This window comes from Camelina sativa, chromosome 14, assembly GCF_000633955.1.
Source record: "Camelina sativa cultivar DH55 chromosome 14, Cs, whole genome shotgun sequence".
NCBI lineage: Eukaryota > Viridiplantae > Streptophyta > Magnoliopsida > Brassicales > Brassicaceae > Camelina > Camelina sativa.
The window spans coordinates 2,775,189-2,794,841 of NC_025698.1; the positions used below are offsets into that span (position 1 = coordinate 2,775,189).

Genomic DNA, 19,653 nt, shown 5'->3' on the forward strand with positions numbered 1-19,653 from the left:
AAAAATAAGCAAGAGAAGCGAAAGAGTTACTCTGGGATTGGCGAGCGAAGAGTGAGAGACGAGATTACTAGTAGAGCGATCGTCTCTGGCGCGGAAGCAATCGAGAAAACAAGCCATGGCTCTACAAACTGATAAATCGATGAATCTGAGCACGGATCTGCACAAGGGACTTAGGTTTCGCTTCATCAACATATCATTTGATTTCTTTGACGGCGGAAACAGTGTGACTGAGAAAAACACAATCAGGCGGACGATTTCACCCGAGAAACACGCTCAATTTGAGAGAGAGAGAGAGACAGAGATAACGTCGTTTTATTTTTTTGAAATTTGAAACGTAAGGGTGCAGGGGGGAATGAATCAGCTGCGTGTGCAGATCTTCCAAGTGTTTTTGTTTGTTAACCTAATTATGGCCCAATAGGCCCAATAATTATCCAGTAAGGAGTTTTTTTTTGGTAATTTCGATAATAAAAAAATTAAATTTATGTTGGCGAGAAAAAGAAAAAAAGAAGAGGGAGGCGGAGAGCTAAACCGGAAAACACAAGCCGCCGCCGTACAGTCTCTGCACACTAGTGTCTCGAGAGTCAGAGAAACCCTTAAAAAAAGCGATGGTGAGGAAGAAGAAGAATACGAAACATATTACTCTCTGCGCAACCACTGAGGCTTGGGCCACTAAGCTCCTTGAGGAGTTTCGCGCCTCCGGGAACGATTGTGAGTTTTATTAGTTATTAGACTCCTTTGTTTTGATAACGTTTCTTCAGCTATTACTCTCATATGAACTCCAATACTCGCTGTGGTGTTTTAGTTATTGTTAGCTTCGGTGATTTCTATCGGAATGTTATTGAATGCAAGTTTGTTTGGCTTTCTATTGTGTAGCTTACGTCTTTGAGCAGCATCTTACAAATGGCGAACGTGGCATTATCCATCAGATGTGCCGACGGATGGGTCTCCAATCAAAAAGTCACGGGTCAGTCACAGCCTTTATGCAATTTTTGTTTGATGTTTTGGGTATATGTTACTAGAGAGTGCCCTAGTTTCTGACCTTTCTTGGATTTTGTATAGGAGTGGGGAAGAAAGGCGTCTAACTCTTTTTAAAAGTAAAGCTGGGAGTGGAGACGGCATTTCAAAGTCAGAGAGCAAGCATAAGTATGAAACCAGAAATCAGAAAGGAAGAGAAGGAGATGGCTTTTCAAATTCATACAGCAAACATAAGTATGAAACCAGATTTCAGAAAGGAGGCGCTCCAAGAAAGAAGATGATACCTCAAGAGAAGCTCAAATGTGTGTCGTTTCCACCTGAGGCAAAAGCTGTTCTCCACGACTTATTTACTCGCTATCCACCTTGTGATGGCGATACTACTGGGACAGCATTGGGTATATATACTGGAAACGCCCGCAGTAATTGGAAAGATGAATTCTTCCTGAAACCTCAGTTGACAAAAAACGATATTAAAAAGAACGCGGCATCTCTGAATTCTAGACTGGAAACAGATAAACGTTTTCGACAGGTTAGTAATTAATGTATTCTCACAAGATTGTATTATTATCAATTCAGAGTCCAGTTTCAGAAAGCACAAAGCATGCGCTGTTGAGTAAATGAAATACTCTTGTATTTGTTGATCTTACAGATCTTTGAAGCACGAGCAAAGCTTCCCATCACATCTTTTCGCGACGCCATTATATCTGCAGTGGAATCCAATCAGGTTATATGGGTCTCTAGATATTTAATTTGTTCCACTATATCAGGATTCAGTATGTAAATGATTGTGCTTTCAGTGGGGATTTCCACTGATTTTGAAGGAGTCTTTATTCATTCTTATTCGAAATGCAGGTTGTTCTTATTGCTGGTGAAACTGGTTGTGGGAAAACTACTCAGGTACGTGTTTCCTCTTGTTCTTTGTAGCTAGTATAAACGCTTTACAGTGGTTTTCCCTGTTGCTATTTATTCTGTTTTGTTTTCTTCTGGTGGGGTCAAGTATTCATCACAGGTTGTGATTTTCTAGGTTCAACTTGTCAGTTTTCATGTCCTAAGCTACATAATATTTATGAATTGTGAAAAAATTGAGTTTAAGTGTGTGGAATAACGGTTTGTGTTCTTTTACATGGTATTACCATATCACTCAATTTCTATAATTCGTATTCTCTTTCAAATAGTAGTATCTCAGGTGCCTCAGTTGTTGATATTTTAGGTGCCTCAATATCTTCTAGATCATATGTGGTATAGTAAGCAAGAAGCGTGCAAAATCATTTGCACCCAANGCTCTAGATATTTAATTTGTTCCACTATATCAGGATTCAGTATGTAAATGATTGTGCTTTCAGTGGGGATTTCCACTGATTTTGAAGGAGTCTTTATTCATTCTTATTCGAAATGCAGGTTGTTCTTATTGCTGGTGAAACTGGTTGTGGGAAAACTACTCAGGTACGTGTTTCCTCTTGTTCTTTGTAGCTAGTATAAACGCTTTACAGTGGTTTTCCCTGTTGCTATTTATTCTGTTTTGTTTTCTTCTGGTGGGGTCAAGTATTCATCACAGGTTGTGATTTTCTAGGTTCAACTTGTCAGTTTTCATGTCCTAAGCTACATAATATTTATGAATTGTGAAAAAATTGAGTTTAAGTGTGTGGAATAACGGTTTGTGTTCTTTTACATGGTATTACCATATCACTCAATTTCTATAATTCGTATTCTCTTTCAAATAGTAGTATCTCAGGTGCCTCAGTTGTTGATATTTTAGGTGCCTCAATATCTTCTAGATCATATGTGGTATAGTAAGCAAGAAGCGTGCAAAATCATTTGCACCCAACCACGTCGTATCTCAGCTATTTCAGGTAGTAATCTAATTCAACATTTGTGAGGTTTTCAGATTTGTAATTCAAATGCATGCAGTATAAGCGGCTAACTCCTTGCTTATTGCCTTCATTCCTAATTTGAAGTTTCTGATAGAATATCTTGGGAAAGAGGTGAAACTATTGGGAAAACCGTCGGCTACAAGGTAAGGGGTCTTTGTTCGTAGACATACTTATCCATATGATAGACGCACAAGCTCTCAGGGCTAAATGAATGTTTTCTCTCTCGATATATCATTGACTTTATAATACAAATCTAGGTTCGACTGCAAAGTGAAGGTGGAAGAGGGTCATCTGTTGTTTTCTGTACAAATGGCATTCTATTGAGGGTGCTTATAGGCAAAGGCGTGAACAGCTGTGTTCCTGATATAACTCACATTATTGTGGTAAACATTCTTGTTTGATTCATAATATGTTTTTCATGTGTTTATTAAGTATGCGTTTCCATTCATCAAATGTTAACACATTAATGTTTTAACAATCACTTCTTAGTTTAGGTTCTCTTCGTTGTGCTCTTCTGCTCTAAATTGATTTTGTAGTTGTCTTTATTGGTCACTGACCTGTGGGTCACTTTACAGGATGAAATCCATGAAAGGGACTCCTACTCTGATTTCATGTTAATGATTTTAAGGTACATTCTCTAGCCTTCTAAGACACTGAGGTGCTCAGCCTGTCAAAGTGAGCCAAAAAAAGTCAAGTAGATATGACGGAAAACAGCTGATCATATGACTCATTTAATTGCTGTCGAACTATAATTTAGATGCATTGCTATACACTTGTACCCTTGTATTTGAATTCTTTATTTGAAGCTAAGCGATGGAAACGATAATTACCCGCAGATATATATGTTTTTATCATTGGATGAGTGGCAGAACTCAGATCAATTTGTGATGTTTTTTTTTCCGCAGAGACTTGCTTCCATCTAATCCTCATCTCCGACTGGTTAGTTATGTTATGCTCTTCTTCGTTTTCCATTGCGATGATAGATTAAAACATAAGAATGAATATTTTCTGTGGTGACAGATTTTAATGAGTGCTACTCTTGATGCTGAGAGGTTTTCCGAATATTTCGGAGGTTGCCCGGTTGTCCGGGTGCCTGGATTCACTCATCCAGTTAGTTCCTCTCTCTTTGTGTCTCTCTCTATCTATCTCTTTCTAGAATTTGCTACTTAGTCTCATTGTATTGGAAAACAATATTTTTGTGTCCGTATCTACAGGTCCGAACCTATTTTCTGGAAGATGCACTTTCTGTCCTGATATCAGACAAGAATAATCATCTACTTTCTGCTGACTCGAACTTACCAAGTAACAAGCATGATTTTAAAGATGAAGAAAAAGTTGCTTTAGACGAAGCAATAGACTTGGCATGGACAAATGATGAGTTTGATTGTCTCTTAGATCTAATTTCTTCTGAAGGAAGTCATGAGGTTTACAATTACCAGAATTTAACGACCGGGCTAACACCACTTATGGTCTTTGCTGGAAAGGGCAGGGTTAGCGATGTCTGCAAGCTCCTTTCATTTGGCGCTAACTGTACACTGAAGTCCAAAGAAGGTATAACCGCATTAGAAGTGGCCGAAAAAGAGAATCAAATTGAAACTGCTCAAATAATCAGGGAACATGCAGATAACATCCAGTCCAATTCTCAGCAAGCACAAGTCTTACTTGATAAGTATATGGCGACAATGAAACCAGAAGAAGTAGATGTGGGTCTTATAGTGAAGTTAATGAAGAAAATATGCAGCGATTCAAAAGATGGTGCCATTCTTGTTTTTCTACCTGGATGGGAGGAAATCAGGAAAACAAAAGAGAAATTGCTTGAGAATCCCCATTTTGCAGATAGTGGTAAATTCAGTATTCTATGTCTTCACTCACGGGTTCCGGCTGAGGAACAGAAGAAAGTTTTTGATCGCCCCCGTCGAGGTTGTCGCAAAATTGTGCTTGCGACCAATATTGCTGAATCAGCAGTTACTATCGATGATGTGGTTTATGTGATAGATAGCGGCCGGATGAAGGAAAAGAGTTATGACCCTTTTAATGATGTGTCAACGCTCCAATCTTCTTGGGTATCAAAAGCAAATGCAAAACAGAGGGCTGGTCGAGCAGGCCGTTGTCAACCAGGCGTTTGTTATCATCTATATTCTAAACTCCGGGAAGCGTCTTTGCCCGAATATAGAGTTCCTGAAGTTAAGAGAATGCCAGTGGATGAACTCTGCTTGCAGGTGCTGTTCTTTCTAACGTAGATTTTTTTCTGTGGTGTTTAATGTTGTTCAGGCATGGTAGCATCCTGTTTGAGACTTGTTGCTTACTTGATTTCTTACTGATGTCTCTCAATAATATGTTAGGTTAAGATGCTGGATCCGAATTGCGACGTAAATGATTTCCTTCAGAAATTGATGGACCCGCCTGTTGCTCAAAGTATTGCAAATGCCTTAATCATCCTTAAAGATATTGGAGCGTTGACTCCTCAAGAAGAGCTGACAGAACTTGGACAGAAATTTGGTCAGCTTCCAGTTCATCCTCGGATTAGCAAGATGATTTATTTCGCCGTATTAGTGAACTGTTTAGATCCAGCACTTATTCTGGCATGTGCAGCCGACGAGAAGGATCCGTTTATCATGCCCTTGTTGCCAGGTGATAGAAAAAAAGCTAATGCTGCAAAACATGAACTTGCATCACTTTATGGGGACCATAGTGATCATCTTGCGACTGTCGCGGCTTTTCAGTGCTGGAAAAATGCAAAAGAAAGTGGTCGAGCTAACGAGTTTTGTTCAAAGTACTTCATCTCCCAAATTGTAATGAAGAGGCTGGATGATCTGTGTCGCAAGCTTCAGGGAGAACTTAAAAGACATGGGGTCATCCCTAGCAGTTCAAACTGTAGCCTGAATGCTCATGATCCGGGTATTCTCCGTGCTGTTATAGCAGTAGGATTGTACCCTATGTTGGGAAGGATGTGCCCAGTTTCCAAGAACCAGACAAGATCTATCGTAGAGACTATTACTGGAGCCAAAGTTCGTGTGCCCTCGCTATCAAACAATGTCGACATGTCCTCTACCAAGTATGACGAAGCTTTAATTGTTTTTGATGAGATTACTCGAGGAGATTGGGGTGTGCAGATAAGAAGCTGCACTGTTCTTCCCACTTTACCTTTGTTACTTTTTTCAAGAGAGATAGCCGTGTCTCCTACAGAGAGCTATGATGCTGATAAGAGTGACGACGAGGAAGACCACGTAGTAGAAAATGTAGGAGACACGATGGACATAGATAAAGAAGGTGTTAGGGCTGGAGAGAAAGTAATGCTTGCGCCGGAAAATCCAGTAAAGGTAATAGTGGATCGGTGGCTGCCTTTCAAGGTTACAGCTCTTGAAATTGCTCAAATGTACATCATGAGAGAGAGGCTAATGGCGTCCATATTGTTCAAGGTAGATGAGTTATATGATCATTACGATTTAAGATTTTCATTATTTTATTTTGGCAATGGCGTCTTTCAACTTTTCATTTGCATTTTGTAGGTTAAACATCCAAAGGAAAATATGCCGCCTCATCTCGGTGCTTCTATGTATGCAATAGCTTGTATTCTCTCATATGATAGCCTCGCTCGATCTTCGGTTCAAACTGTAGCTGTGCAACCTATTGCTTCAGTGCCAGATGCAACGAGTCCCAAAGATGACATACCTTCCGCTAACCCCAATGAGCTTCAGGAGCATGACCCGAAAACTACTCCAATGGGGTCAAAGCTAGCCAACAAGTTGGGTTTGGGTAATATGGAAGAGAGCGTGCCTTCAAATCTCGCTGATAGGAATGAGCAACCTGACCCAAACACTGCTCGAGTGGAAGATGTTTCAGCGGCTACACAACAAAAGAAGATACAGTCAGAGTCCAAAAGGTGCAAGTCGCCCAACAATGTGGATTTGGGGAACATTGAAGAGAACTTGGGGAGCATGGAAGTGAACACTCCTTCTGATCTGGCTAATGGGAATGAGCAAAAAGACCCTAAGTCAGTCTGCAAGTTGGATCTGGGTAGGGAGAAAGAGAGCATTCCTTCTAATCTCGCCCATGGAAACGAGCAACGTGACCCAAACACTTCTCAAACGGAAGATGCTTCAGCGGCTAAGCAACCAGAAAAGAAGCGATCAAGGTCCAAAAGACGCAAATCAGGCAACGATATGGATTTGGGGATGATGGAAACTAGCAAGCCTTCCGATCTGGCAAATGGGAATGAGCTAACAGAGCCTAAGTCAGCCAACAACTTGGATTTAGGGAATATGGAAGAGAACATGCCTTCTGATCTGACTAAGGATAATGAGCAAACGGAGCTTAATCTACCTAACAAATCTAATTATGGTAACATGGAAGAGAGCTTGCCTTTCAATCTTGCTAATGTGAATGAACAACCTGACCCAAGCACTACTCTAATGGAAGCTGCTTCATCGGCTAAACAACCAAAAAATAAGCGATCAAGGTCCAAAAAGCACAAATCCGACAACAACCTGGAGTTGGGGAACATTGAAGAGAACAAGCCTTCTGATCTGGCTAATGGGAATGAGCGAAAAGAGCCTAAGTTAGTCAGGCGGTTGGATCCGGACAAAGAGAAAGAGAGCATTCCACTGAATCTTGTCAGTGGTAATGAGGAACCTGACCCAAACACTGCTCCAGCGGCTAAGAAACCAAAAAGGAAAAAACGCAAATTAGCTAAGAACTTTGATTCGGGTAACAGTATGGAAGAGAAAGTACCTTCTACTGATGGGCAACAAGAACAATGCGGTGAAAAAACAGAGCGAAAGTCAGGGAACAAGTCAGAAAAAGTGAGCGTACCTTCCAATCCAGTGTGACGCAAACGCTGCACCAACTGAATCTGCACTAAAGGAGAACCATTAGGAAGCGAAACAGAAAGTCAAGCCAAGAAGGGTTACTCGCAAGGACAAACAAGAAGAGAAGTAGCATGCCCATTACACTTTAGTGTTCTGATGAGCATTTAGGTGTTTTTTTCCATACAACGAAAAATTCAAATGGTACTTACCATAGGTGTAATAGACTAAGAAAATTCAACGATTTTGTTAGCTTATTATTGTTGTACTAGTAGATGATTTGTAACTAGTTCTTCTCACTCACTTAGTGCCGCCATTGTTCTATCGGTTAAAACATTGTTTCTTATCAGGGTTTTAAACTTATACGCATGTATGTAAGAGCAATCCTGTTGCACAATTTCTTGGGATGTCTCTGATTTTTTTAGTAATAGAAACAAAAAAAAAAAAGTTTTAATTCTAATTTTTGAGAGATCTGTGTCTCTGCGGTGATCCTTTGAGAGTAGCAGAGACCCGACACGTGTATAATTTGTATTGGTTGAGTTTTGTTTTTTTTGTTTTTTATTATTCAGTTTTATCTTCTCTTCGTTTTCTTTCTTTCTCTCGACAATATCGAAACGAGAGAAACACAAAAGAACATCACGACAATAGCTCTCGCATCGTCCTCTTTTTCTTCCGATCGATTCGATCTCGCCTCGTCGTCCTCTAAACCGATCTCGCCTCGTCGCCTTTAGAAGACGAAACCCTCGAAGAAATCGAAGAGACACGCGGCCGAAGAGGAGGAGGAGGAGCAGTCTCCTAAGAAAGCGAAGGAGAGCAAGAAGAAGAAACACAAGAGATCGATATCATCAGATGAATCCGAAGAAGAGGAGGAGCAATCATCTCCTAAGAAATCGAAGGAGAGCAAGAAGAAGAAACACAAGAGATTGATATCATTTGATGAATCCGAAGAAGAAGAAGGAGAAGAGCCAGAGACTACTCATCAAATCGTCGATACGAAGCCCGTTGTTACAACAAAGAAGGAGTCGGATTCGGATTTTTAGAAGGTTTTGAGTTCCCCTCTGCTTCCAAATCTAAAATGAAGTTCTCTCTCTCAGGTTCCATTTCCTCCTCTTCTCTTCTTCTCCCGTATAGTATACAAAAGGGTCTTTTCTATTAGAATCTAACTGTTTTGTCTTTTGGGGTTTTATCAAAGCACTTAGCTTTAAAAAAGCGAAATGGTCAAAAATTGATGTCATCAGAATCAATTCTTTTCTGAGTAGGATTAGATTAGCCATACAAGCGAAATGGTTCCAACTTTGTTAATCTGTTCTCTATTCACTATGCTTTATACTCTTGATCCAGGTTTAGCTTGATTAGAACTTGTGTGTGCTATAGCCACTCATGAATGTGAGCAACTGTAACCTTGGCTTCTATGGTTTCTCCAATGTAGGCAAGAAGTGGAACGACAGCAATCAGTCCAAGGCACAAGTGGAAGCGGGTATGCTGCACAAGCATGAGGCAACAATGAGAAGGGAAAGAGCATTAGCTTATGCATTCACACATCAGGTTTGATCATAACCGACTCATATATTGGATTTGGTTTAATGCTTATGACCATAGTCTTGTTTTTTTAAAGTAGAATCCGATTGATTTATTGCTTGGTAGTTAAGCACTTAGTAAATGTTTGGTAGTTGTAACACTTAAACACTAAAAACATTTGTAGAAATAAAAAAGGTAGTCTTTTAGAATAAAAACAGTTGTAACACTTAAACTAGAAGGGAGTCTTGTTTGTAGAATTAAAAGGTCTTGATTTTTTGTATGTTGTCAATGCTTGGTAGTTAAGAACTTAGTAAATGCTTGGTAGTTCTGTTCTTGTTTCGTTTTAATCAATGTTAAGTGGTTATGTTCTGTTTTCAATGCTAAGTTGTTCTGCTCTTGTTTGTTGATAGGTTCTTATCTCATGTGTTGGTTCTGATCTCACGTCGGCACAAGAGAACAACAAGTTTCTGGTCTTGGTTCTGATCTTCCCGTGACTTTCTCCTTGTGATCTCAAGTCGGCACAAGAGAACAACAAGTCTCTGGTCTTGGTTTTTTGTGTTTTTCTTTCACCACAACAAGAGAACAAAGCACGTGAACAACAAGAGAACAACAAGAGAACACCGACCGTGAACAACAAGAGAAGAACGCCCGTGAACTTTTTTGTGTTTTTCTTTCCCCACTTGTGTATATATAGCAAACGAGAATCATATTCAGTCTTCCTTGTGTATATATAGCAAACGAGAACTCATATTCCTTGTGTTTTATTCACACTTAAAAAATCTCTCATCCCAACTTTCTCTTAAAAAATCTCTCATTTCTTATTATCATGTCTTCCCCAGATTTAGATAATGAATATGATGAATTTTTTGATGAACATTTTGGCAATCTATTCCAAAATTGCCTAGATGATTATGGCAATGATCAACAACCAACTACTTCAAGGCGGCCAAGAGCTTATATTGATAGACAACACGAAGAAGGGCATATTCAATTATGGAATGATTATTTCAGCGAAAATGCTACGTTCTCTGCTGGTAGTTTCCGTCGTCGTTTTCGAATGAACAAATCATTGTTCATTCGTATTGTTGAGGCACTATCCAATGAAGTATCATATTTCCAACAAAGAAGAGATGCTACCAAAAGGTTGGGTCTGTCTGGATTACAAAAGTGTACAACAGCCATTCGTATTTTGGCATATGGGTGTGCATCTGATGCGGTTGACGAGTACCTCCGCCTCGCAGATAGCACCGCAATGCAATGCTTGGAAAATTTTGTGGAGGGAATTATATATTTGTTTCAAGATACGTACCTAAGAAGACCTACATCAGAGGATCTCCAACGATTACTCAATTTAGGAGAGGACCGCGGATTTCCCGGGATGATCGGAAGCATTGATTGTATGCATTGGGAATGGAAGAATTGTCCAACAGCTTGGAAAGGACAGTATTCTCGTGGATCTGGAAAACCTACAATCGTTTTAGAGGCTGTGGCATCGCAAGATCTCTGGATTTGGCATGCATTTTTTGGTCCTCCAGGTACTTTAAATGATATCAATGTTCTTGACCGTTCACCAGTTTTTGATGACATCTTAGAAGGTCGAGCTCCGAGAGTAGATTACTTTGTCAACGGACGACATTACAATATGGCTTACTACCTCACTGATGGTATATATCCGAGATGGGCAACATTCATCCAATCAATTTCACTTCCACAAGACCCGAAAGCATCATTATTTGCAAGGTGTCAAGAAGCTGCCCGAAAAGATGTCGAACGTGCTTTTGGAGTCTTGCAAGCTCGTTTTGCGATTGTTAAAAATCCTGCACTTTTTTTGGATAAGGCAAAAATAGGAAAGATAATGCGAGCATGTATCATATTGCACAATATGATAGTAGAAGATGAACGAGATGGATACAGCCTGTACAATACAGCAGAATTCCATCAACGAGAAGGAAGTCGGACTTCACGTGTCGATTTAACATATTCTACAGATAGGATTAACAACCTCGACGAAGTGATTGGTGATTGGAATCAAGTTCGTGATACAACGCAACATCGACGGCTTAAAGCTGATTTGGTTGAACATATCTGGCAAAAATTTGGCACAACTCGATATTAGACCGATGCTAATTATGTTATTCATAATGCTTTCATATGTTTCTATCATTATATGTTTTTTTTTAAATTGTATTCAGTTTTAAATATGTGGTTTTTTTAGGATTGTAATATATGTTTTAAAGTTTTTTAATGTAATATATTTGTTTTTTTTAGTAAATGTATTCTACTACTAGTTTTTATTTTCTTAATATTGCATAAATTATACAACTAACATTTATGATATTATAAAATATACTTTAAACATTTTTTTTAATAAAAAAAGTTAGACACCCAAGGATAACTAATGGGAGGACAAAAGTTAAAAGGAAGGATGTGAAGAAATTTGTATTATCTTTAGTATTATTAAAAGATTTGAGTATGTGTATTGGGTTTGCTCTAAGTATGTAACTGAAAAGAGGAAAACCATTATTAATCAAGAAATGTAGTGTATGAGCAGAAAAGGAGGTAAGCCATTATTAATCAATCTTTTTCGGGATTGATCTTGGAATACATGGTTGACCAAAAAAAAAGAAAAGAAAAAATCTGACGTGGAACAAGAAGGAAGCGTATCTGCCACGTGGCACATTACAAGACCTCAACAATCTTATCTGGACATCAACACAGAGATCCTCCAATATCCGAAACCAGCCAATCAGCTTCACTCTTCGTTTCACCTCCATACATTAACACACTCCACAATCCTCAAAAACACTTTCATAACTTAACCACAGAGAGACCACACACCGAGCGAGAAAGAGAGACATACAGAAAGAGAGAATGGCGTACAGCGCGTGTTTCCTGCACCAGAGCGCATTGGCTTCCTCAGCCGCACGATCATCATCTTCCTCCTCATCCCAGCGTCACGTGTCACTCTCCAAACCTGTTCAGATCATCTGTAAAGCCCAACAGACTCATGAAGAGGATAACTCCGCCGTCTCTCGCCGTCTTGCTCTCACGCTCCTCGTCGGCGCTGCCGCTGTTGGTTCCAGAGTATCTCCCGCTGATGCCGCCTACGGTGAAGCAGGTACCGAATAACATATATAAAACAAAAATCAGATAATCTTGGATCATGTCAGTTTCAGACCAAATAAAGAATCTTGAAAACATATTCTTGGTTTTGTTTTCTCTGTTTTTTTTTTTTTTGGTTCGTTGCAGCAAACGTGTTTGGGAAGCCAAAGGCGAACACAGACTTCATGCCATACAATGGAGATGGATTCAAAGTCCAGGTGCCAGCAAAATGGAACCCAAGCAAAGAGATTGAGTATCCAGGACAAGTCCTTAGGTACGAAGACAACTTCGATGCCACTAGCAATCTCAATGTCATGGTCACTCCTACCGACAAGAAGTCCATCACTGACTACGGTTCTCCTGAAGAGTTCCTCTCTCAGGTCTTTAGTTTTACTCCGCAATCTATAAAGATATTGTAATGAATCAATAACTCAAATGAACTGTGAGACTGAATGGTGATTTGATTTTTGGGTTTTTGCAGGTTAATTACCTCCTAGGGAAACAAGCTTACTTCGGTGAGACTGCCTCTGAGGTAAACTTCCAATTGTCTTTTGTTAATGTAAAGTTGAAGCTGATAGAGTAGAATATGAAAATCAAACACCCACAAAGAACACATTCTATCCCTTGTTGCCAACTGATAACCTCCAAAGATCTCTCTAGGTTTGGATGAGTCTTATAAGCAAGATTGTATTCTCTTATGCACACAAAACTAACAAAGAGAGAGAAATAAACTCTACCTAAATCGACGTATCAACATTGTTACCTTATAATCTTATATGGAGTGAGATTATCAGCTCCTAACTGTGTGTGTGAATCTGATGTTTCTTGCAGGGAGGCTTTGACAACAATGCAGTGGCTACCGCAAACATTCTGGACTCATCATCTCAGGACGTTGGTGGAAAACCGTACTATTACTTGTCTGTGTTGACAAGAACGGCTGATGGAGATGAAGGTGGAAAGCATCAGCTGATCACAGCCACTGTGAACGGAGGGAAGCTTTACATCTGCAAAGCACAAGCTGGAGACAAGAGGTGGTTCAAGGGAGCCAGGAAATTTGTTGAGAACGCAGCCACTTCTTTCAGTGTTGCTTAGGTGAAAGCAACACAACATAACTGTGCTCTGCTTGCCTTCTTCATTTGTCTATTGTAAAAAAAGGATTATGGAACCGAGCTTTTGAGACATATCAAGATCATGTCACCTTTGCGGCTTCACTTGTGTACCTGTGATAACAGACTCTTTTCAAGTTTTCTAAAAAAAAAACTATTTTCAGTAGATTATTTCTCAAAGTAAAGACGCTGACTCAGGAAGAAGCTATAGACGAAAAACCCTAAAGACCATGAAGAAAGCTCTCTTGAAGCTGATTTGACAAGTACGAATAAAATGGGTCTCTTAGTTCAACGTGAGATCGAAATGCAGACGAATTGAGACGTGTGACTATAACTAGATCTCTTAAAAATCAAGTGCCAAAGGCCCTCTATTTTTCCAGTCATTTGCTTGGCTACTGTAAAATTCTTGAAGGGCAAAGAGATTTTATTTGCATATGTATTACAATATTTTACCATCATCTATATGCTACTTTAGTTTCATATTGTGACCTTTGAGCTTTACAAGTGCTGCAAACAGAGTTTTTATGAGTTCAGAGATACTCAACAGGGAAACCAACGACAGGTTTTATCTCAGAGGCGAGGGACCGCAGCTCACTCACTTCATTCTCTGTCAGACTCCAACCTATCGCTCCCGCGAACTCTTTTGCTTGTTCTGCGTTCTTGGCTCCTGGGATGGGTATCACGTTCCCTTGTGCCACCAACCAGTTCAATGCTACCTGCACAGAACAACACAACAAAACAAGAAGGGCGTATGATTCGATGCAAATAGAGAACTCCATCCTTACAATTTTGGACTTCAACCTTGGCAGGGAAAACGAAAAATAGAGCGCATAAGCAAGAACAAAACAAACCTGTGTAGGCGTTTTGCTGTAGTTTTCACCAATTTGTTTGACTCTGTTCAACAGAGGTTGGAGCTGTAACGTCACAAGTCATAGTTAGTGAAGATATTTGACAGGTTTATGCTACATATTGATAAATTTTGCATAGGTACATTGATCTGTGTATTTGTCAAAACAGAACTTCCTTAGAAGATAGCAGGACTAGAGGAGAAAATAGGCAGGTTTATAACAATGAGATGTAAATCGTTTCCTGGAAGACTCAGAGAGTATTTTAAATGTAACTATAGTTTTGCAGCGATATATGCCTGCGGTAAATAACATAGATCTATGCAGTCAAAGCTATTACCTTTGTTAAGAACTCACGCGTATAAATGCGACCCCGAGGACCTGAGGGTGGGTTCTCTGGGGTGTATTTACCAGTTAGAGCACCTAGAAAAACAGAAGAAGAAAATAACGGAAAATGTAATAGACTTGACCACAAAGCAAAGGAGAATAAGGCAAATCACCTTGAGCGATAGGGGAATATGCAATCAAAGTAACTCCAAGTTCATCACAAGCATCCTTTACACCAGTCTGTTCTGGAGCTCTGTATATCAGACTGTAGTTGACTTGATTTGAGGCCAGAGGAATGCCTCTCTTTTTGAGTCTCTCATAAGCATCACGTAGCCGCTTCTCTGAAAAAGCGTCACCCACAACAGTGAGTGAGTATGATAACTTTGAGAGCTCAATAAAGTAACATATGATGTGCATTACCGAACCCATTATTCTTTCTACTTTCTCTATTTCTTTAAATTGGAGAAGATGTATCTTAGCATTAACAAGGAAAAGTTTCACATCCTGATATAAGTGTTGTTTTCTTTCAAGTCCTCATCATCTGCGAGAAAGAAAAAGAAAAACAGATTGAAATGATACCGCTGTAGTTAGAGACACCAACAGCCTTCACAAGTCCTTGTTCAACAGCATCCCCAAGACCATCGAGATATCCTATAATATAATTCACGGTGTCATCAGATTTCATATGATTTACCAAAAGCGACAAGTCTCTTGTTCAAAGTAGGTAGGTTCAATGCAGGATCTTAAGAAAGAACCTTCATTTCCCCATAGTCCAGGCCTGAAATATAACCAAGCAAATAGTGAGATAGTTCCCTTGGCCTTACAGTGTTTTTAACTCCAACATGAATGAGGGAGGGGTACATTACCAATGGAGTTGATAGAGATCAACAGATGAAAGCTCAAGGCGGGAAAGGGAATCTTTAAGAGCAGTGATAACACTTTCACGACCCAAACGCCATGGCAAAGCAGCAAACTTTGTTGCAACTGAAATCTCAGCTCCGGGATATCTCTTTTTTCTCTCACGGATGAATCTGTTGAAAAATATCACCAATGACAGTCAAATAAGAATTATCTATGAGGATAGTGACACAACACTGTCACATGAATCCGTAATACAGTTTAAAAAGAATATACCTTCCTAAAAGAGTTTCAGAGCTTATAGCACCCAGGGAAAACTATAAAAGATGGAGACAAGAATGTGAGAATTCCCAATACTTTCTGAACAACAAGAACCACTTAAGGAAGAAGAGTAATGAGCATTTGAATTCTTACCTTGGAACCATAAACTTCTGCGGTATCGAAAAAATCTATACCGTTATCGAGACTGATATCGAAAGCACCTTTAGCAGCTTTAAGTTTCCTGTCTACCATTCACAGATAGGAAGAACAAAAAAAATCAAAACTTTCTTCATAGAAAATACTTAAATGGGAAACATAAAAGAGGAGAAGAAGTAACAAATCCAGAGACCCTCACTAAAATTATGCATAATCAATTGTGTCAATCGAAATTAAGTGAAATTGCAAAAAGTAACACTGACCATCCCACTGGAAATCATTCCAGTAGCTGTTATCACCCCATGACCAGACTCCGATGCCAAGCTTCGTCACTTTCAAATCGGAGCCACCCAATTTCACTTTTGAATCTTCCTTCGTCGCTGGAGCCACGGAATCGCCGGAGGCTACAGCTCTCACCAGTTTCCGGACGAGACTTCCTCTTCCCCGAGATCCTTCCGAAACAATATTGTTTAAAGGGAAGGTGAAGTGCGTAGCCAAGGCCATGGTGGTGTGATTTGTTTTTTCTTTGCTTCCGTTTTTTGGGTTTTGAAATTGAAAGAACCAAAGAAGTTGGGGGAGAGAAGAGAACTGAGAGACGGTGAGACTGACACGTAGGACGTTGGCGGGCCGAACAAATCAAATTCTATTATTTTAATTTTAATTTTAATTAATTGGGTTTAACTAATTAATTACTACTAATCTCAAAAGTCAAACACAAATACTAGTATTAATTACAAACATACCACATTTATTAGTAGCAAGCATATCTCAGTGAGATAATCTCACTTACATGTTTTATAGCTTCTAAAAGAAGATGTGTGCGTTACAGAAAAGTTTAACGCAAAAATGCAATTATCAAGTTATATTTAAGTTAAATAGAGAATTATGAAAATTTTGATCATCCAAACAAACTGAGGGATCATCAAATTCCATTATCATCATTATATATAAATAGTAATAATCAAGAGTTCCTCGCTCTCTCTAGTCTCTCCCACTCACCAAAACGGCAAACAATAAACTTGCCATTATCTTTTTTTTTTTGCTTCTAGCACAACAAAACTGTGTGTGCAAAACCAATCATCAAATGAGAGACATAATAATCATCTTTTATAGTTTATCACTCCCAGAACCACACCTCTTTCATATATGGTCATGGTGTACTAAAGTATATTCTGATAAAAATTATGATGATAATATTTCAAGATTCTGTTGCGGGAGATGGAACTGCCGCTGCAGCTGGAGGTTTCAGGAGAGGCTGCAGCGCCTTCACTACTATGCTCATATTTGGTCTAAACTCAGCTTCGTATTGCACACACAATGCTGCCACAGCTGCTAACTGCATTCCCCATATTACATATTATTATTTGTTATCGTTGAATAACTGCAAATTTTGTGATCAATTTCAACTTTTCAGGAGAGAGGTACCTTAGCAACTGCTTTTGGAGGGTAATCAGCTTTTAGCTTTGGATCAATGCACTGTTTGACTTTATCTTCACTGAGTCTTGGTGTCGCCTGACCAGAGCCAATACATTGGGAACTGTAAGCCACGGGGCAAGTAATAAGCAAAATTTATGGTTTGGAGAATGTATACTCACCCAGGTTACAAGACTCTGTTGACCTCGAGGCATGGTATGATCCACCGGTTTCCTCCCTGTAAGAAGTTCTAGAAGTACAACCCCAAAACTGTACACATCACTCTTCTGAGTCAACTGTCCAGTCATTGCATATCTGCATATGAGAGTAGATTAACATTTTAGCTCTTTATTAGACATTCAGAAGTACACAAAACAAAAAACAGTAAGGGCTTAAAGACACATTACTCTGGAGCATGATAACCGAAAGTTCCCAATACTCTTGTCGAGTGAAGACGAGCAGCATTATCAGGTGCTTGATTCGAGAGATTGAAATCAGCAATCTTTGCCTTGTAGTCTTCAAAAAGAAGGACATTGCTTGATCTTATGTCTCTATGGATTACAGGAGGCTGAGACTTCTCATGAAGGTATTCCAAACCCCTAGCTGCTTCAACCGCTATTTTCACCCTCGTTATCCAGTCAAGTGTTGGACCTGGTTGTGCCCCTTGAACTCCCTTCCTGCCTGTAATCGCACAATAACAACCAATTTCATTAACAGATTCCTTTTTATCACAAAAAACGGATACTTTTGGCCAAACCATGGGGTTTGTTTAGCAAAGGGACTGGAGCAGAGAATCTCAAAGTCCAAAAAGCTTATCTTACCATGTAAGATGTCATGCAACGATCCCATTGTAGCAAACTCATATGCAAGGACGCGCAGGTTTCCATCAACACAAAAACCAAGCAATTGAATGAGATTCTCATGCTTCAGTCTAGAAACCATCGAAACCTAAGGAAGAGCAAAACTATCAGTACGACAAGTTGAAAGAGGAAGTAAACACAAACTTTCTGGAACAAATGCATATAAACTAGTACTCCTCTCATCTCATTTGAAGAAGATTAATAATAACCTGACTCAAGAATTCGGCATCTGATTCAGCCTCAGGTGCGACATCAAGTTTCTTCAGAGCAACCGCCACACCATCATTTAGTGTTGCATAATACACTCTCCCGTAAGATCCTTCACCAATGAGTGCCTTTGATCCAAAATTTTCAGTCTTTTCCTTCACCTCATCCAAAGACAAGGGAGGAACCTCAATCGGAAGAGCTTCCTTCTTCACCTCATGTTTAGCAACCGGTGCTGGTTTTGGATTCTTATGATTTGCTACATAAACATGAAGACACTCAACATGATAAGCATAAATTGAAAACCAACTTCATAGATACACAATATGAAGTCATTAAATGTTCAAAGTTCCAACTAAATGTCAACTCATTTCCCTGAGTTGGAAATATAATAACTGCTATACAAAGGTGGGCATGGAATAAATCCCTCAAAGAAAACCGTAAAACCAATGCGTAATTAGAATACTTCAGCTACTAAGTAGCATCTAGGTAAACATACCATCAGACTGCTGCTGCGAACTTTTGAGTTGTTGCTCTTCATTTGAGTCGTCCATTTGACATCTACAACAGATCCACTTGCGCATCCTTGTTTACTTCTTCAATACTAGATCGTTGACAACCTTTGGGTCCTGAAATAGATTTAAGTAACTGAGTATAATAGATGCAACGGAGATAGGACCAGATGTGTGAGCCAAAAAAGTGATCTTCTACTGGCCCACCCAGTTTACTACTAAAGGTACAGGTTTCACTCACAAACAAACTACCCTATGATATAAACAAAAATAGCTACGTATAGTTCCATGTATCAAGAACCATCAAACAGATGAATACATAAGAGGGGTACAATTATTCAAAATTAAAGCAGCCCAGAATACAACAAATTCAAAATCATCAAAATCAAAATTCTCAATTAAGAAGAAAACACATGATCCAACTACATTGACAACATTTGATATATAATAGCCAAGACAATGGGTACTTCTTCCTACATGCAAAATCGAAAAAAGAAATGGGGACACAAACAATAATAATCAAAGCTCACAATTTTTTAATCAGACTCAGAATATACAAATCAGAAAACAAAAACCCAGATGAGCGATCTGCCCAAAAATGTATGTATCTCCTCGAATTGTTAAAAAAAAAAATTGAAATTTGAAGGAAACTTAAATGCGTCAAGGGATTAAAATGAACCCCAGAAGGCATACAAAGCATGAATCTAGAGACTACACCATTTCTACCCAAAAAAACAAAATCCAAATCCAGATACAAAAAAAAAAAAAAAAAAAAAAAAAAAAAAAAAAAAATAAAACTAATATTTCCCACTTTCACAAACTTTGTTGCTCTGCCCTTGC

At 39.1% G+C, this 19,653-nt stretch overlaps 5 protein-coding genes and 1 long non-coding RNA gene across 9 annotated transcripts in view; 4 read left to right on the forward strand and 2 right to left on the reverse strand.

Annotated features, from left to right (window-relative positions):
• On the forward strand, positions 489 to 7,954 carry LOC104739222 (DExH-box ATP-dependent RNA helicase DExH2-like). Of its 2 annotated transcripts, XM_010459505.2 has the most exons (14): positions 489 to 708; positions 874 to 964; positions 1,060 to 1,504; positions 1,625 to 1,699; positions 1,828 to 1,872; positions 2,732 to 2,825; positions 2,931 to 2,989; positions 3,104 to 3,229; positions 3,422 to 3,474; positions 3,752 to 3,785; positions 3,867 to 3,956; positions 4,061 to 5,065; positions 5,189 to 6,265; positions 6,356 to 7,954. In XM_010459505.2, the coding sequence occupies exons 1-14, from the start codon at positions 606 to 608 to the stop codon at positions 7,673 to 7,675; spliced, it is 4,617 nt and encodes a 1,538-aa protein (XP_010457807.1). In that variant the 5' UTR covers positions 489 to 605; the 3' UTR covers positions 7,676 to 7,954. The 2 variants fall into 2 exon arrangements, with proteins under 2 accessions (XP_010457807.1, XP_010457806.1); XM_010459504.2 differs by lacking the exons at positions 489 to 708; positions 874 to 964; positions 1,060 to 1,504; positions 1,625 to 1,699; positions 1,828 to 1,872 and adding an exon at positions 2,334 to 2,418.
• On the forward strand, positions 8,273 to 9,914 carry LOC109128914. The gene is made up of 3 exons (XR_002035238.1): positions 8,273 to 8,745; positions 9,081 to 9,196; positions 9,580 to 9,914. It is a non-coding gene; the product is annotated as an uncharacterized LOC109128914 (long non-coding RNA).
• LOC104743171 lies at positions 9,996 to 11,285 on the forward strand. Its single transcript, XM_010464282.1, has one exon. It carries the CDS (start codon positions 9,996 to 9,998, stop codon positions 11,283 to 11,285), a length of 1,290 nt encoding a protein of 429 aa, XP_010462584.1.
• LOC104739223 (oxygen-evolving enhancer protein 2-1, chloroplastic) lies at positions 11,957 to 13,543 on the forward strand. 2 transcript variants are annotated; one of them, XM_010459506.1, is made up of 4 exons: positions 11,957 to 12,287; positions 12,419 to 12,651; positions 12,753 to 12,803; positions 13,103 to 13,543. In XM_010459506.1, the coding sequence occupies exons 1-4, from the start codon at positions 12,041 to 12,043 to the stop codon at positions 13,361 to 13,363; spliced, it is 792 nt and encodes a 263-aa protein (XP_010457808.1). In that variant the 5' UTR covers positions 11,957 to 12,040; the 3' UTR covers positions 13,364 to 13,543. The 2 variants fall into 2 exon arrangements, with proteins under 2 accessions (XP_010457808.1, XP_010457809.1); XM_010459507.1 differs by having other exon boundaries at positions 12,177 to 12,291.
• LOC104739225 (uncharacterized oxidoreductase At1g06690, chloroplastic) lies at positions 13,728 to 16,397 on the reverse strand. The gene is made up of 10 exons (XM_010459508.2): positions 16,088 to 16,397; positions 15,822 to 15,913; positions 15,684 to 15,724; positions 15,416 to 15,580; positions 15,305 to 15,327; positions 15,129 to 15,200; positions 14,723 to 14,890; positions 14,563 to 14,645; positions 14,229 to 14,291; positions 13,728 to 14,093 (listed from the first exon to the last, which is right to left on the reverse strand). The coding sequence occupies exons 1-10, from the start codon at positions 16,326 to 16,328 to the stop codon at positions 13,908 to 13,910; spliced, it is 1,134 nt and encodes a 377-aa protein (XP_010457810.1). The 5' UTR covers positions 16,329 to 16,397; the 3' UTR covers positions 13,728 to 13,907.
• Positions 16,855 to 19,653, reverse strand: part of LOC104739226 (PTI1-like tyrosine-protein kinase 1) — a 3,394-nt gene continuing 595 nt past the window's right edge. For both annotated transcript variants that reach the window (XM_010459509.2, XM_010459510.2), the window contains exons 2-8: positions 18,801 to 18,930; positions 18,307 to 18,560; positions 18,059 to 18,185; positions 17,645 to 17,918; positions 17,420 to 17,552; positions 17,250 to 17,336; positions 16,855 to 17,160 (exon numbers count right to left, since the gene is read on the reverse strand). In XM_010459509.2, coding sequence (XP_010457811.1) covers positions 17,023 to 17,160; positions 17,250 to 17,336; positions 17,420 to 17,552; positions 17,645 to 17,918; positions 18,059 to 18,185; positions 18,307 to 18,560; positions 18,801 to 18,885 — 1,098 coding nt within the window. In that variant the 5' untranslated portion in view covers positions 18,886 to 18,930 and the 3' untranslated portion in view covers positions 16,855 to 17,022. The remainder of the gene's footprint in view (positions 17,161 to 17,249; positions 17,337 to 17,419; positions 17,553 to 17,644; positions 17,919 to 18,058; positions 18,186 to 18,306; positions 18,561 to 18,800; positions 18,931 to 19,653) is intronic.